At 42.6% G+C, this 18431-nt stretch overlaps 1 protein-coding gene across 2 annotated transcripts; it reads right to left on the bottom strand.

Moving 5' to 3' along the window:
* Positions 1-21: 21 nt before the first annotated feature.
* On the bottom strand, positions 22-6149 carry MTRES1 (mitochondrial transcription rescue factor 1). 2 transcript variants are annotated; one of them, XM_035109296.2, is made up of 4 exons: positions 6036-6149; positions 4050-4494; positions 3363-3435; positions 22-1845 (listed from the first exon to the last, which is right to left on the bottom strand). In XM_035109296.2, the coding sequence occupies exons 2-4, from the start codon at positions 4484-4486 to the stop codon at positions 1669-1671; spliced, it is 687 nt and encodes a 228-aa protein (XP_034965187.2). In that variant the 5' UTR covers positions 4487-4494; positions 6036-6149; the 3' UTR covers positions 22-1668. The 2 variants fall into 2 exon arrangements, with proteins under 2 accessions (XP_034965187.2, XP_034965188.2); XM_035109297.2 differs by having other exon boundaries at positions 6040-6132.
* Between the last annotated feature and the right edge of the window lie 12282 nt (positions 6150-18431).

Below are 18431 nucleotides of genomic sequence, written 5' to 3'. Positions count from 1 at the left end.
ACAAAGAATGCATTTACACTGTTTCATATATTTTGAAGGACTTTATTAAGCTAGTTTTAACACTAGAATTTCTTATTCACATGGGAACAAATGACATTTGAAGGCAGACACAATTCTGTATTAACAAAAATAACAATCTTGGGGGGAGGAAGCATTTTTAGGGTGACATACAATACTTACCTTTAAAGTGGCATCATGTGCTTTGATTTCCTATATCACATGAGTGTTTGAGATAAGGCGACCATTATATTTTCACATGATTTTCTCTTTATCCTCTAGCACTTCCTCATCTGGTTGCTAAGGGCTCATCAAGACTTACTTTTGTGCCGTATTTTTAGGCACAGGTCCACACTTTAAAGCACTGCTTCTTTTTCTTTTCCCAAGTGCTTTCCATGCAAAGACGCACTCTTTCCTGCTGAATCAGAGCAAACAACAATCCGCAGCTAACCCAAACTGCCATTCATTCCAATTAGGCATTAAAGAGTGGTTTTTCATGGGGAAAGTGCTGCCGCCAACAACAAAAAATGCTCGGAAACTGCTTGTAAAGTGTGAACCTGTTTCTAGAAAGCATGGGCAAAAGGTAAGTGTGGGTGAGCCCATAATCTACAGTGGATATGAAAACAAACTGAATTCTACAGGTGTTTTACTAAGCTGCATGTCCAAATTAATGCATGGGACACAATAAGTTGCCTGCAAACAGAATCTCTGTACTTTGTGATACAAAGCTAATGCCCATTAAAATTTGTAGACCTATGCTGTCTGATCCAGGGACTCGGCTGTGTTCCAGTGTGCATGTAGACTTCTGTATACATCTGCAGAGGAAATCACTTTGTATGTAGGGGGCTCTGCATCCAGAACCACTACTTGGGTTGAAGTGATGGAGCAATCTACATGTTTAAGATGTCCATACTCTCACTGGAACAAGCATGGGGCTTTCATGTGCAGTGTACATGACTATGGCTTTATAACACAGTGCACTGCTAAGCCAATCCCTATAGACCCTGGAGTTCCTGAGACAAATCATTCCATGGAAGCACTAGGCCTACCTGATCTTACCCATGTCCCCTATGAGTAAGGGAACTCTGCTCTAGTAAACATAGCAGCCAGCATACTAAAATACATTTCACAAAAGGTACCACCAGACAATATGTAAAAGGAAAGCAACCATAAACCATCAGCACCACAGCTCAGTGATTACACATGGAAATGGAAAGCTGTATTGTTAATCTACCAGGTTGGGCTTATTTTTTTAAAAAAAAAGAAAAGAAAAACCAGGTTCCTGACTGACTGGCTACTGTTATCACACCACACAATGAGTAAAGAAAAACCAGGCTTTCTTCCCACTCAAGTTGTTTAGTTTTGGGCTTCTGGGTCATGTCATTTAAACAAAAGCAGAGAATATTTAAAATTAGCCTTCCCTTTTATTCCTTTGTTCTATCTTTTCATAGAAACATTGCTTTCTCCCTCAGTATGGAACAAAAGCAGCAAACTAAAAAGTCACGGGCAAAGTGATGTTCATAGTAAGGAAGGTGGCATCATGCCATCGCATACCCATTTAAATATTATTTTCTTTAAAAAAGAATGCAGGAATTTTGTTTAACCAAAATTCATATATTGTATAACCAACAGTTGTTCACAAGGAAACCTCTGCCACATGCAAATCCTAGTTCACTTAAATACATCCTGCTTGGGCACCTTTAAGTTCCTCCAGCGCCTTAACACCACTCTGTATTTTTCATCGTTGACCTTGTCGGAGGCCTTCTTTAAGACAACTCTCATTACTACGGCACTTTCTGTTTCTTTGTCCTCTCCAATTATCAGGTCCAGTGTATCACCGACTTTTACCTGAAGATTTGGGGTGGGGTGGGGGAGACAAACACAGCATGTTTTATTTTGCCTCCAGAAATAAGTTTTGAGTAACTTGCTTGGCATTTTGATCCCTGCACTTTTCATTCGGGACCTTGGAGAAAAGCAGCCAACAGAGCTGCAGAGCATTGGCTATGATGGAAGTGCTGCAGCTTCATCTCTCTACTGTCTTGTGAGCTTCTGCAGTGAGGACAATATGGAGATTTTCAAGCGACCATGGCTCAAGAGTCTTGTGGCATCTCAAAGAGGACTGCTGGGGGTGGGGTGGATAGGCAGAGAATGTATCAGTTGCTGGGAAATGAAGTGGGAAGAACCCAGGTCCTGCCTTTGGTATGGGCTTCCTATCGGCATCTGGTGGACCACTGACAACAGGATACTTCACTAGATGTGCCTTTGGCCTGATGCAGCAGGGCTTTATGTCCTTAATCTACGGTGGCACAAGTTGTTGTAGTTCCACAAAAGCTGATGGCATCATTGAAGTATTAGAGTGCAATCTTAACCCCCAATCTGTGCTGCAAGAGGAAGTGAGGAACAGGCAGATGTAATCCCTCGGCTTCAATAGGCTCTGCCACCATTATTTTTATTAAATTGATTTGTTACCCGCTGCCCGCCCTAAGGTTCCTGGGTGGCTTGCGACCATTTAAAATAGAGCAAAAAGGAACCCAAATCCAAAACAAATTACAATCATAATAATAGGGAGGGGGTTGTCTTTGAAATATACATCTCAAGTGTTAAAGTCCAGGAAAAAGAGGTGCGTCTACAGCATACGATGAAAACTGTATAATGAACTCTGTGGGGATTTCCACAACTTAGGGAATGCCCCAAAGAATGCTCTTTCCCAGGCCACCAATCCTTAGCTTCTGAGGGCTGTGGAATTACCAAGCAGGCCCTCTCTACCGATGTCAACACTGAAGAGGGTCTGTAGAGGAGGCAGCCTTTCAGGCATTTGAGGCCTGAGTCCCTGAGGCACCCACCCAAATTGTGAGGGGTTAGGAAGCTACTGCCAATAGTTACTGGCAAAAGGCCCCAGAAGAGGGCTTTGGGAAATGAAGTTGGGTCAGCAATGGATCCACTGGAATTGGGACCCATTTGGGCCTATCTACTGCACCAGTCTGAATCTGATCTAATAAAATGGAGGGCAGAGTTTTCACAATGGCTCTTCATCTTTGACTGTAGTACTATAAACAAGGCAAGACAGGGTGCAATCCACAAACTACTGAAATTATCCACTCAACTAGGATAGGCATGGACGTTCCTATTTTTGATGTTTTAAACTTCCTAGTAACTATGTGAAGATGCAGCAGGTGGCAACCATTATCCTAGGTGCTGATTCTGCCAACAAGTGTGCCCTTTATGAGGATCTATTCTTCTAGTAATATAAATATGTGTGGAATGAGAAAATGTGGATAAGCATTTGCCAGTTAAAGATAATTTGAGTTTTTGACATATAACCTCTTGTCATTTTAAGACATAAACTATTTTCTGGAAAACCTTACCGCTCTGCTCTTCTTCCATAGTTTCTCTCCATTCAGCCTGAGTTCACCATTATAGAACGCATCTTCCACTTTGCTTTGAAATGAAAAGAATCCTTAATTTTTCTTACATATACATTAACCACTGCTAGTATTCCCATTTAAAAAAAGCCACCAAGAATACACATAGCTAGTAAAACACCTTCAGCTACTTCTGCACATATATTTTCTAACATGGTAGATTTAGAAGCACAATGTCTGTCCAAAAGGCAAGAACAGGGCCTTAGGTAGAATCAATGTTGTAATTCTTAAGTCTAATAAAGCTTTCATATATTAAACCAAAGTTAAATACTGGGTACATCATACTGCCAGCAAAGCTTAAGGTTTGAAGGCAAGGTCACTGGACTGCAAGTTAGGAATTTTTGAAGTGCAGACTCCTCGGTAAGTTTTAAAGTGAGATTTCTTTTGTTATTAAAATTGCATTTGCTAATTCAAAGGGTCCTGTTTATTATTTTAACTGGGCAGTCTACCCTGGTAGGAATTTCTGAAAGCATTTCTTAATGGTAGAAGTGACAAATTTCCACTGTCTTTATTCCTGATGAAAAAGGCAGGTGATAATCTACAACTAGCTTGCTTTAGTAGTAAGGAACATAAAAGAAAACCATTGGCTATCTCTTTTGATCTATTTTATTTACAAATTATTATACTTACTTTCTTGCAATGTCTAGACCAGCTTTCATTATTACATCATATCGAAAAGACTGTACTGCTTTTTCAAGATCTTTGTAATCTTTCACTATAGTAGAATCATCCTCAAACTCATCTTCTGAATCACTTATCTCTTTGTTTTCATCTTCCTCCTCAGACTCCTCTGGCACAGTTTGTTTTGCGTTCTTCCGAGAACTTTTGTTGCTTTTGAGACATACAGAAATCCTCAGTGCACTTTTGGGCAATGGTGTTAAAAATACTTGGTGTTTTAAAGGAGAAACACATAAATGTTTTGGGGCAATTGCCGTTACTTGCTGCTGGCTTGCAGAATAAAGAAGCCTCTTCCAGGGTGTGCAGAGTTTATAAGGAGAGTTCTCCAAGAGACCAAGCCAAACATTTAGATTTCTAAAAGCGCCAAGCGGCAATCTGCAACCCGTCATGGCATACCCTGGAACAAAAGATTTAACAGTCAGTTTGGCCATGAATTGGCTCTTCTTATTGGAGGCAGTGGTCACCTTTGCCAAACAATGGGGAAATGTCCACTCCCCTATAACTAGACTACCTGCAAGATACCAAGCACTTAAGGGCAAAGGGCCTTTTCTGCATCGTATCTCTGGAACCCATTGCCACCTACACTCCAACAGACACTGTCACTTCAGATGTTCTGCAAAGCCGTAAAGACTCACTTGTTCTCAACTGCTGTTTCCAAAGTTGGTTTACAGTTCTCCAGATTATTGTGTTTATAATAAGAAACAGGGCCTTTTTCATGACAGCACTCACCAGATCCTTACCTCTTCTTTTGCTGCCCATCAAATACATTTTGTGCTGGCACCCATGGCACCTTTATCAATATGTGAGTATCAACCCCTCATTTTTTATTTTAAAAAGCACTTTCAAGTAGTAAGGGGATGGGGCTTGGTACTGTTGTATTGTTATTTCTGATGGTCTTATGTGTACAGTTGTATTTCATTGCATTTTACTACAAGCTGCCTTGAGAGGAGTTTTGCCTTTAAAAGCAGCCCAAGAATACTGTAGTATAAATTAATAATTAAAACTCAAAAAGTTGGCAGAAGGTGTTCCCTCCTCCACCAAAAATCTGTATTTTTCTCCACCACCATACACACTTTTTTCTCCTTCACCTCATAAACCCTTGGTGTCCAGTTGTGTGGAAGAGATGAACCATACAACTTCATTTTCGCTGGAAAAGGTGTGAACCACAAACACACAAAAGAGAATAGTGCCATACTCTTCCTTCACAGATTCTTCTACAATAGTTACTACTTCTTAGATCTGTACAACCAAAACCATTTGTGCATAAACACATCATTAAATAGGGGGGGGGGAATCTACCCCTAGTCCATGTCTAATCACCAGATTGTTGAACAAGTTCCGATGGGGAAGGGAACTGGAGTTAAACCTCGGAGGGTTTTTTGTTTTTTGTTTTTTTTAAAAAAAAGAGTTTCCCCCTATGACATTCATAAAATATCATATATTGCTTCTACACTTCAATCCTATTAGTGAAACTTTCCCGGTGGACAATTGGTGCTGCAGCCAGATTCCTAGGTGATCATTTAAAATCAAGCCCCGGTAAGTTCAGTAGGTAAGCAACCTTACGATTGCAGACACCTCCAGCCCTATTCTACCCCTCTTGTTTACTCGGAAATAAATATTAACGGTGCCGCATTTTTCAGCGGGGGTTTCCTTCCAGGAAAGTGTGCACAGGACTGCAGCCTTCGCCTAACGGAGCCTTCACTCCCAAGTAAACGGACGCGTGGGGTTCTTGCAACCCGCCCCTTTGGGGCGGTACAAATAAAAAATAGCCTTCGACAGCAACACAGAACTAGGTGAGACTTAAGGCTTCCCAGTGCATAGGGGGTTTGCACGGTGGAGCTTCGGATCCTCCTCCCGACCCCGGCCTCTCTTAGCCCACAGCAAGCCACCCCCCCCCAAAAAAAGCGGCTCTCTACCAGCTCGCGCACGCCACGCTACCTGCCTCCGCCGGGCGCCCGCAGCCCCGGCCCTGCCGCTGCTCGTCGGTGCTCGGCCCGTGCCCGTCCTTTCCTCCGCTTCCTCTCAGCTCGGTGGCGAAGGAGCAGCGGAGGCGGAGCCACGCTCGGTCGGACGCAGCCGGCGCCCCCTGCTGGCCAGGAGCGCCTCGGAGGACTCGGCCGCGGGGTTGTGCCGCCGCGCACAACTCCAGTCGAAGCGCTTCCCTGCGAGCCAGTTGAGGAGCTTCGTGGCCGGGGAGCTGCCCCCCCCCCCCGCATAACAACAACAACAAAAACAACAACAAAAACGGCTCGCAAGGGAGTCTGGCTGACCGGGGTCCCGATTACGCGAGGGCTGCAGGCAGCGGGTCTAAGGAGCACAGCAGCTCCATGTGTAAACCGGCAGCCAAGGAAGGTTGCTGGTTTTCGGCCATTTTGCAACCGCTTCTAACAAGGAGCCTGACTTAGTTGCAATAGGCTGCATCTCTCAGCAAGAGGTTGCTGAGCAGAGGCTTTGTGGCCTCCTCAGCACTGTGCATTGAAATCAGTGGCATGCCCCCTTTCAATAGTCACGGCTTGCCCACCCACCCAAGGATCCTGGGAACACTGCAGTTTGTGCCCAGAGTAGAGGTGACAGCAAATCCCCCCTCTTAGAGCTACAGTTCTCATAGTTCCTATGGAAGAGGGATTGATTGGGAAGCCGCTCTGAAACCTGTAGCTCTGTGGCGAGGGATGGGGGTCTCCTGACAGCTTTCTGCCCCGCTAATAAGCTACACTTCCTAGGATTCTTTGGGGGAAGTGGCTGTTGTAAATTGGTACAAATTACTGCTTTAAATGCAGAGGCGTAGCTTGGGGGGGGGAGGGAGCACTGGGTGCCACACTGCAGGGGGTGGCACTTACTGCAGGGCCTGCTGCGCGCCCAAGCCACATGTCTCTCCACACAGTGGCTTGGGCACCTGCAAGCTCTGTGCTGCCCGAAACAGCAGCATGGGGCTTGCATCTGCCTGCCACCTCTCCAAGGCTGAGCTATGCTGCTGTTTAAATGTATAGTGCAGATGGAGCCTGTATGTGTACAGTATGATGTTTCTGTAGGTGAGTGTTGTGCCTCCTCTTCCCACCTACTTAGTTATTTCCTTAATCCTCTGAATAGTAGATACCTGCACATGGAGAAATTCAGGACAGTGAGCAAAAAGACCAGGTTGGGTTTCTTTAGGAGTAGTTTCAATACCACCTGTTTTAAGGGCAGCAGATCCCACTCCATTGAGTAAAGCTGCCCCCCACACACACACCCTAGACCCCCACAGTCAGCTCTCCTTCCCCCTCACTCAGTTTTCAGCATACAGGAGGGCAGGAGTCAAGAGAAGGAGAAGCAGATCCCATCACTGCAAGATTCCTGCCCACATAATCAGACCACATCCATATAAATCAATCCTACATAGTGTGGGAAGGCATTGCATTGGACACCTTAACTGGAATTGCAGCAATAGTGGCATTCAAGACACTACAGAGCTGATTACAGGTAGGTAGCCGTGTTGGTCTGCCGTTGTTGGTTGCAACAAAATAAAAAAATTCCTTCCAGTAGCACTCAGTAGAGATGAGTTATGTTATCCTCAAAGTACCCTGCAAATTGTTCACAGCATGCTGCCCAGTGTTCAAGGGCAGCATCTCCTGAAACAACTCTGCTGAACGGCTCTTTGAGGATGAAGTGGGGGTGGCAAAAGAGTTCCCTCTCTCTCTTTTTGCCTTCACTGCTGCTTGGTAGGCAGAATTATATAATGACTTAACAAGCATTTGGTTGGCTTTGGAGTGTATTTTCTGCCACCTGTGCTCCAGCCATCTCCCAGTCTGCTTCATGATCTGTAGCTCTTCTGTAAACCAAAGAGTAGTGCGGACTCTGAAGCACTGGAGAGGAACTTGGAGAGTGATATTGTCTACACTGCTCCTCATCTCACTATCCCATAGCGAGACCAGGGCATCTGCAAAAAAAAAAAGCTGAAGAAAAATTCTACCACTTTTAAAACTTTTTTTAATAAAAACATTTTTACAGTCATATAGGCTAATGTCAGGTTCCAAGTATTTAAAAAAATTTCTGAGCAGGACATTGTGAAATTGGCCGCACAACTACCTGGCTTCATCCTGATCCACAACGTAATGACAAAAATAAGCTTACATAAATTGAATTCCCTGTTTATTAAAACTGTTCACATTAAAATTAAATTAGGAGCAATAATTTCCCCACCGTGACTCATAAATGATTTTTATTGCCTATTTCATTATCTGGCAGTGGAGATTTAGTAGATTTTTAACATTCGTTGTTATAGTCAAATAGCTTTCAGAATGAATTTTTGTTTAATTATTTCTCTACTTGCCTGTGGGCACCAATCTGTGCATTCCACATCATTCTTAGATCCTTTGAAATAAATAAAACCAGACACGTATACATATACACACAGAGGAACATGCTTCAGAATTTCAGGTCCTGCCTAAAAACCAAGAGGTAGCCTATATGGGGAGGGAGTTCCGTAAATATGGAGCCAAAAGGACCTGGTGCCCCACTGCCACTGCTTAATGGAGGTTTAAATACTGTAAAATTAGATGGGATGTGAAGAGAGATTTTTCTTTTTCTCCAAATGATGTGATAGTTATGGCCTTGGATAGCTTTAAAACCAGATTATGCATATCTAAGGAGAGTGGGGCTGGTGGTGTTTCCAGGGCTACTGGTGTGGGAGGTGTGCATACCTCCTATTTTCCCATCATTTTCGGATTTTCCAATGAGTGTGCATTTTTCCTCTTCCACCCTGGGCTGAGAGAGTACTCGATACAATGGACATTCCACCAGTAGTATGCCTCACAGCTAAACTGGTGAAATTAGAATATGATTGCTCTGTCCATTTTCTTGAAAAATGATGAACACATTACAGTATTGATTTTCCTTACTCATATGCCTTCATTTGAATAAAGTTTCCCTCCCACATTGCTTTTAGGGAAAAAATCATATACCGGTACATTAAGTATTCTATGTGTGGGGAGAAATGCTAAACTATTTCAGAAGTGCTGCAGAAAATCTTTCTGGTATGCCTTGCCTTTGATTGTTGCCCTGGGGGCTTATCTAGCTCACATTAAGCAGGTGGCAAATGCAGTGAAAAAGGAAATAGCAATCAAATTAAGTGCTAGTTATTTTTAATATCCTTATTAACCATGACAGTTATGCATTCCACCAGCAAATGTTAATTAGTTTGAATTATTTGCTTACTTTTGTATTCTCGTGTGTTTTGTTTCTGATTAATTGCTTTACTACTTGAAAGAAGATGTTCTTTTACCTAATTAATAGTGCCTAATTCTGTAGATATATGCTAGACTAATATGGTTAGTTTTCAGTGGGGGGATGTAGGTTTCCCCACATTTGTGTGCTCAAGAAATATTATTTGGATTGCAGTGCATTACATAATCTCCAGGGAATTAGGCTGACTGATCACAGGGAGGGTTATTCCTAAGCAAGCATGCATAGTCTATGGCTTGCAAATGTGTGTTAATTTCAAGTGAAAGTATATTTTATCATAGTTTAAAAGTCATATTTATTCAGCATATCGCAGAATTCATTCAGTATGTTCACAGAGGCATCTATCAAATAGATCAGCAGCTCTCAAACCTTGCTGGAGGTCACAGCGAACCACTTACATTCTAACATTGTAAGAACACATTCGTTTTTCTTTTTGATTAAACATATAGTAGTAAAAATAATATCCCCCCCTTCATCATCAAACCAGTGATGTGTTATAAAAGCCATCGACCTTTGACCAGGCTCCAGAGAATGACCTCTTTATCTGGTAAATATGTTTTTGGGGGGAATTAGTAGACATAATACAGTGCTGTATTATGAAAATCAGGTACCCCAGACAAAGGAAGCTTATATGTTTGCCTGATGAATAATTCAGCCCTGGTTAAAATGGCTTCAGTCTCTGTCATCAGAAATAAATCCAGCCCAGGGCCAAGTAAGATATCCTCAACTGTTCTGCCAACCTTTCTAGGACCAGCTGAATTCATCTTGTAGACCACAACAGTTGAGAACCTGTGAAAGGAATGATTAGTGGGGTGGGAGGGAGGATGGGAGTGGGGTGGGTCTTTGTTTGAAATTCAGCACTGGGGTGGAGAAGCATATCCTCCAACATTTCTCTGATTAAAATAGGGACGTCCCGTTCCATAATGATAATTTTACTATTTATACCCCACACATCTTACTGGGTTTCCCCAGCCACTCTGGGCATCCTCCAACATATATAACAACATAAAAACATTAAACATTAAAAAAAACACCTTCCCTATACAGGATTGCCTTCAGACGGCTCAGGGGTCAGATAATTCCATACCCTCCAACATTTATCCAATGAAAATAGGAACATCCTAAGGAAAAGTGAGAGGGCACAAGGAGAAGGGGACGTCAGAGGACAAGATGGTTGGACAGTGTTCTCGAAGCTACGAACATGAGTTTGACCAAACTGCGGGAGGCAGTGCAAGACAGGAGTGCCTGGCGTGCTATGGTCCATGGGGTCACGAAGAGTCGGACACGACTAAACGACTAAACAACAACAAAAGGAAAAGTGGGACATTCCGGGATCAAATCAGAAACCAGGACGGCTTCTCTAAATCAGGAACATCCCTGGAAAATAGAGACACTTGGAGGGTCTGGACTTTGGACAAGGGTTCTCTCCTGAAAAGGGAAGGCATAGTTAGACTCAGACTATCTGAGTCAGGCCAAAGGCCTATGTAATCCAACATCCTGTTCTCATAATGGTTCTCAAACGGTGTCCACACTGGTGGGGCAGGAGAGCATGGCAAGGAAGTGTTGGACAGTGTCTTGCAGTAAATAAAAATGACCACGCAGAGTCAAAAGTCCAAAAGGAAAAACTTTTACTAAAAGACAAAGGCTTGTTACAAAAAAATTCAGACACGAGCTACAAATGAAAGTGAGTGAGAGAGAAAGAGCAGCTTCCTGAGCGCAGGAATTTCTCTTTCCTGGCTCAGCGTGACCTTGAGATAGTCAAAACAATATATGCCTCAGAAGTGAACCTTCTAGAATCTTCCAGCACTTTCCAGTTTCTGCCCTCAAAAGACTTTAGTCGTGACAGGAAGTGTGGCGGGAAGAGAACAAGGGAGGCGTTCGTGGTGAGTTCCGGCACCTCTTTTTCTAGAAAAATGGCGCTGCTTAAGGTACAGATGTAAGAAGCTCATTTATAATGCTATTCTTATGTAGCTGCATAGTTTTATACTTCCTGCATGTTTCATTATCATATTATAAAGTAATTGTGTTCTGTGTTACAAATCAGGGAGTTGTTTGCTAGGAGTTGTTTCTTTTTGTTTTCCAATGTATTTCTTTTTTTTAAATTTCTTTTTTAAAAAATACCAGTGTGGTAAATTTTTATTCTGAAAGTGTGGCTCAGAGAAAAAAAGTTTGAGAACCACTGCATTAACCTATTATAGCTTGCAAAAGCATTTTACTGGGTACAGAAAAAGGCTTTCTCTGTGGTGGCACCTGCCTGTGCAACAACCTCCTCTCAGAAATTTGGCAGGCACAAACTATTGGGTGCCTTTTAAAAAATGCATTTGCTCAGGCCCTTAATGTCAGTCTCTAGCATTTCTGGATGCTGCCATTGGTTTTTTTTGTCTTTTTCTTTTACTGATTTAGTGTTGCTTAGTAGCATATTAGTGGTTTTTATAAATATAAATAAATATAAATACTAGCAAACTGGTAAGACATTTTTAAACTTTTAAAAATATGTTTTTAAAGGCAAGAGGAACAATCCAGAATTTTAGAAAAATCTGAAAAGTTTCTTGTAGATTCTTAATCTATTGTAGTGCTATTGAATAGCCAAAAAAATGCATTATGGGGGGGTGGGGCGGAGAGAGATTCAGCTCTACACACAAAGTGGGGAGACAGCGGCATGCATTTTGAATGTTTCAAGAAATGTATTTTTATAGAGGAAAATATATATACTCCTTGGTGTTGTTGTTGTTGGGTTTTTTTTTAAAAAAAAAGCTTCAAAATGTCCATCTGGCTTTGTAAAATCTGTTTTGGAAAAACTTCATGCTAAAGCATATGAAAGCTTCCCCTGACAACAATTTTTTTTTTCAAAACAACAGTTCTGCGTGGCTGTCTTTTCTTTTTGGGAAAGCTATTGGAAATACTGGTAAAAATTATTAAAATAAAATGTTATTAAAATAAAAAGTTTTGGAAAGTTAAACAAAGATTAACTGTATTAACTGAAGGGCAAAATCTTCAGTGTGAAGTTTGGTGAAAATCTGTATAGTGAGCTAAGTGTGAAGTTTGGTGAAAATCTGTATAGTGAGCTAAGGGGAAATTGGTCCTTCTCAGCATGCAAAGTTGAGTCCTGCCTTCCCCTTCCCCATCCCCTAGTATCCATAAATTTCAACAACAGGTAATGATTCAAAAGGAAATGCTTTTATTCCTTCAAACCTACAGTAACTAAAACATAATAGTCTTGGTACAAAGCTGCTGTTTCATCTTAGCCTATACTCAGCCATACACAGTCATCAGTCACACAACACACAAAGGATCTTAACCATCCGGCTTCAGACAATGGACCCTCTCCATTAGGCCCTGAATACAAGCCCACTGAGGTAACAGGAGACCCACCAGTGATCAAGTTGCTGAGGTCCCCTTCAAACCTGGAGCCAGTCTTCAAGTTACAAGGCTCATCCTCCCCACAAGGTCACAAATCTCGCTTCCATACCTTGCCTGGTCCTCCATTTTGTGGCTAGGAGCCACATTTAAGCAGTCTCACTAAGATGAGAAGTGTGTGAGAGATTATTTAGAGCAGAAATTTAAAAAAGATTCAACTTGAAGCTGTGTGTGTGTTCTACCCATTTTTGTTTTGTAATAAACAAAATCTGCCCTTATTCCCTTATGAGGTATACAGGAGCCCTCATAGAGTCCTTTGTAGGTTTTCCATCGGTAGGAGAAAATGACAGAGGCCAACCAGAGAATATTGAGAAGCAAAGCAGCTAGTAAGCCTGATCTTTATTCAACCGTTGCAAGAGGGTGCTCCCCTCACAGGCAGGAGAAAGGTGTGCCCGCCCTTATATAGGCATTTTGAAATTCCCTGCCTGGAGCTCAAGACCACCCCTCCATACATCACAGAAGGGGTGTAGCCCAAGACCACCCCTCAGATACAGTTCACACAGCATCATTGATACATCATCTTTACATCACTGACATGTCAGCAAAGGGGAGGGGTAGACAGGGGTTACACTAGTTAAACCTTGGCAAACATGTCCAGACAAGTCCTAGGTTCAAGATTAGCATAGGCAGGCATGTCAGGGCATGACCTAGGTATAAGATTTCATAGGCAAACACCTCTGAAGTCCCACCACCCAGAGTACAGTGGTGCCTCGCTTAACGAATGCCCTGCTTAACGAAATTTCCGCTTAACGAAAGGATTTTTCGAGCGGAGGTTGCCTCGCTAAACGAATTCGTTTTATGAAAAATTCGGCTAGCGAATCGCGGTTTCCCTTAGGAATGCATTGAAATTCAATTAATGCGTTCCTATGGGCAAAAAAAATTCAAAAATATTTCAATGCATTCCTATGGGATTCGCTAGACGAATTTTTTCATTATAAGAAAAGACCCGTGGAACGAATTAAATTCGTCTAGCGAGGCACCACTGTACAAGAGAACTTCCTTTGCATGTCTGGACCCCTTGGCAAGTCTGGTGATGGGATTAAGCTTTCCTTGGCCAGCAATCAGCTCAGCAATTGTCACTTCTGGGCACTTCCTGGAGTCCCTTTTGCAAGGGCAAGATAGCGTTGGAATGGAGGAAACTGGAAAGGAGTTGATTTTATATTATTTTAAAGCTAGGTAACTTCCCTGAGCTGTCAAGTCAAAAGGATACATTTATGCACAATAGGGATGTGGGTGGTGCTGTGGGTTAAACCACAGAGCCTAGGGCTTGCCAATCGGAAGGTCGGCGGTTCAAATCCTCGCGACGCGGTGAGCTCCCGTTGCTCGGTCCCAGCTCCTGCCAAACTAGCAGTTCGAAAGCACGTCAAAGTGCAAGTAGATAAATAGGTACCGCTACAGCGGGAAGGTAAACGGCGTTTCCGTGTGCTGCTCTGGTTCGTTGGAAGCGGCTTTGTCTGCTGTTCGCTTGTGTGCCTTTAGTGGTGAGAGATGTTGGGGTTGGCCTAGGATATGGTTGTTCATTTGTGGTTGGCTGTGGTGGTCTTTGTTTCGTGTGTGAGTGGGGTGGGAGGGTGTTTTGGGTCAGGTTAGTCATATTGATTTGTATGCTGTTGGTGTTTCCCTTTTCTTCCCAATGTCTCAACAAATGAAGCTGACTTGTAAAAATGTTATGAGAGACATTGCACATATCTTTGTAAACCAAGAAAACCTTTAATATTTTTTTAAAAAATAAAGGAAATAAAAGGGGAAACCATTTTACAAAAGAAAAAAAGAAGCGGCTTTGTCATGCTGGCCACATGACCTGGAAGCTGTACGCCGGCTCCCTCGGCCAATAAAGCGAGATGAGCGCTGCAACCCCAGAGTCGGTCATGACTGGCCCTAATGGTCAGGGGTCGCTTTACCTTTATGCACAATATTTGTAACATTTAACAACTTTAAAGATGTGCCCCCCCCAATGTCCATAGGTTTAATTATAACCGATCAGACAACAAGGTTCGTTCTTTTCTCTCTTTTGCATATATGCCTCACTTTTGATAAATAAAATGTCAGGCACCTATTTTGGCCACCAGATAGCAGCACCTCACCACAAAGAGTCAGACTCTGTTAGAATGATAAATTCCATGAACTTGCACAATGAAAGTGCTACAAGTCCAGCCGGAACTTGCCGGAACTCAGTCCCAGCACCTCTCAGCTGTGCACCATTGCCATTATAAGAAAACAAGAGAGGCATTCATAGGGAGTTCCGCCACCTTATATATATATATATATATATATATATATATATATATATATCACTAGACAGGTCAATAACGCACCCACTCTTCTTCAAGAATCAGTCCTAATTCTGCCTCAAAAGAAGCTGGGACTTCTAAAACAGTGCTGGGGAACTAGTGACCCTCCAGATGTTTTTGGACTCCCAACTCTTATCAGGCCCAACTGTGTCTTGGGCAGTGTTGAAGGATGATGGGAGCCAGATCCAACAGCATCTGGAAGGCCAAAGGTTCCCCAGCCCTACTGCTGAACTCTTTTGCCTCAGATATTTTTTGCGAAGGTGTGGGCACTAATCTTGCCCTAGGGTTAGTTGGGGAAACCGTGTGAACCATGCTTATTCTTTCTTGTTTTCAGCTGCTGCAAAATGCCTACACAAGGCCTTTCAAATGAGGGATTGTTCTTGACTGTAGCTGCCTCCCTTGAGCACAGGAACAAGTTCTCCCTGGCCCAATGTACTGACCTGCCAGAGAGAAACGGCTAAGTGGTACATGGCCACTTGGGGACAGAGACGGGAAGAACTGCACTAGTATGTGTACAAACTACCGGTATGCTGTGGTGACATAGTTAAAGTCAGACTGAACTGGTGAACAGTTCTCAGCTAAAAGGCTGCATTTCCTTCTGGGAAACCTTTCAGGAGCTATTTGTGGGTGAGGCCAGAGGCAAAAGTGGATGAAGCAATTTTCCTACCAATTTTCCTACACACACACACCCCTCCAGGCAAGCAAGAGGAATTATCAGCCAGGCCGAAGCACTTAAAATCAGAGCTGCTGAGGGGTGTGTTGCTAGGAATAATGTGCAGCTCAGAGAGAGTCCATCCAAAGACCAGGTAGAAAGACCTAAATGGTTGCATTCAACCCCCGAGCTTGAGATGTGGACACTGGCAATGAGAGTAATCTTGGATTCAGCTACTGTATATTGATTTCTAATTTTACTGAATTATTTTAATTTGTGATTATATTGACCTGAATATAGACTGAGATTTTAGAGTATTCTATTTAGTGAGCTATTTCAGAAATGTGGTAGCCCTTACCAATAGCTGGTTTCAGTTACATGTAACAAATGCTCTGAGATCAGAGCCACTCTTAAAACATACTAGGCGCAATACAGACTAGCAGCAATCTTTATTTTTTTATTTTTTTTCAGATGTTAGTTTTCCTTCAGAAGCTGATGTTAATGGATCTAGTAAGCATGTTTTGCCTTGAGTGAAATCCCATTAGAATTAAAACTTATAGGATGAGAAGAATAGCATGTTGCAAATCCTGATAAGCATGTATATTAGGGAATAAGACCCATTCAACCCAGTTGGATTTAGTTAAAAGTGAATTTGCATAGGACTGCACTGTGCATACATTTCAGGTTGCATATGTAGGAATCATAGGCTTTTTAAAATCCCCTCTTTTTTATCCCAGTGCACCCTAAACACAGAAAAAGAACATCAGAAGACTAGCTAAGGGGAAATTGGCAACACCAGTGTACATTTTCAGAGTACAGATGAATGTTTGGCTATTTAGAGTGCTAAGCAAAATAGTAGCAACACATTATAATTACATCATGGTGGTTACTGACACCAAAATCTAAATATGGCATATGGGGTTGGATGGCTAAAAATGTCCCTCTATTTTTAGGAAAAATACACCTTTGGCATGGTGGGCATGGTATATCTCGCCACAAAATATGTGATGCAAAGTGCATGCTCAACATCAGCCAAGTCACAGCTGTTTTGCAGTATGTAAGTGCAGCAAAAAAAATTCACTGACCAAGAATGTGCTTGAAGACTGGTCATTGCAGAGCCAATGCCCTGCCTTACAAATCTTACTTGCAGGGAAGTATTTCCATACATTGCTTTCATTACAAAAATCATGCTTTGCAGAAACCCACAAGAGAAAGCAAGACACACAAAAGGAAAATAGTATTCTTGGATACACTGAAACATTGGATACACTGGATACATTGTGAAAGCACATCTCCACAATTAGCCTGAAACCATGTCAAGAAGGCCTTTTCAGATTACAGTATTCTTGGGGGGAAATCTTCAACCATTACTCAAGTGTTGAAGGGCAGCCAAACACCTACCCTCAAAGTAGTGCAGTTGTTAACATAGAGCCTCTCCAGGCATCCTTTTTATTGCATATCCATGATGATGAGCACTCTTGATGCTATGGGGATAGTCACATGCAATCCTGCCTTCAATACTGTTTGTGCCTGGAAACGTTTTGAGGTGGTCACACTGTTTCATTTCCAATCAGTGCATATCCCATAACTTCCTGCCGCTAAAATCCTAGAACTTTTTGTAGCACAAATGTTTTCATTTATTTTTGTTTGCTATAGCCCCAGTGGACAGCAATAATGTGGTGGCATCACAATAAAATTCTAGTCTGGATAGGATCTCAGCAATTGCATGGTTCTTTTCTCAAGCAAAGAACTCCTCTTGCAGTTTGTTTGTTTGTTTGTTTGTTTGTTTGTTTGTTTGTTTGTCTGGCAAATTGTGGTGGGAAGAATTGAGGGTATAATGTTGGTCACTCACAGCTAGCAGTTTGCTGCTTATTTGAGTTACTCCTGTTGATAGTGCCTCTGATTGGTAGCAGGTTTATTAAGTAGATGAAATACTAGAGGTTTTTATTTTTTTAAAAAAATAAAGCACATAAGTCTGACTGCTACTCTGCTTGCCAACTCTGCCTTTCCTCCAATCCTCCTTCTCCCACACCTGTCTAACCCACCTCTCTTTACATCTCACCCACCCCCTTTTCACCCCCTCATATTTTGCCCAAACCTCACATCATCTCTCCCCACAGCTCACCCCAACCCCCTTTTAAAGGAGGGGGAGGCATTTCAGATACCAATTTTCTGAAGCCCCTCCATCTTTAACGGTGCGGGGGGGGGGGGCACTTCACAGAGCAGTTTGCCGAAACACTCTGTTGATGCCTTTCCCTTTTGTTAAACAGTTTGCCTGGGCCACCTGCCATCTGCACTGCTTGCGTCCTTTACCCTGATGCCCTGCTTGTGAGCTCTTGAAGGCTGCTGAGTACTGCAAACAGAATACCTCACAACAGTACAACTCCATATATTCCCTTTACACACTTTATAAAATACATTCCCTTTACACACTTTATAAAAATGCTACTATATTGGATGTTATAAAAAGCTTTGTCAGATTATCTGCTTTTGAATTTGATTGATACTGTCGACTGTTTGCAGCAAGATCCAGTGGATCAGGGGTCGGCAACCTAAGGCCCATGGGCCACAAGTGGCCCATGAGGGTCGTTTAACTGGCCCATGGACCCCCACCACCCACTCAGTTGGCTCCTGTGCGCTGCGCTAAACTGGCGCGGAGCAGAGTGGGGACTGCCTTCCGTGACGCTGGCCAAATTCCCATTGGCTGCAGGAAGCGCCTGCAGCCAATGGGAAGCTGCGCATGCCTCCTCCACACTG

Source organism: Zootoca vivipara, chromosome 3, assembly GCF_963506605.1.
Source record: "Zootoca vivipara chromosome 3, rZooViv1.1, whole genome shotgun sequence".
Classification (NCBI taxonomy): Eukaryota; Metazoa; Chordata; class Lepidosauria; order Squamata; family Lacertidae; genus Zootoca; species Zootoca vivipara.
The sequence above is the reverse complement of the archived record's forward strand: the minus strand, read 5'-3'. Positions and strand labels throughout refer to the sequence as shown.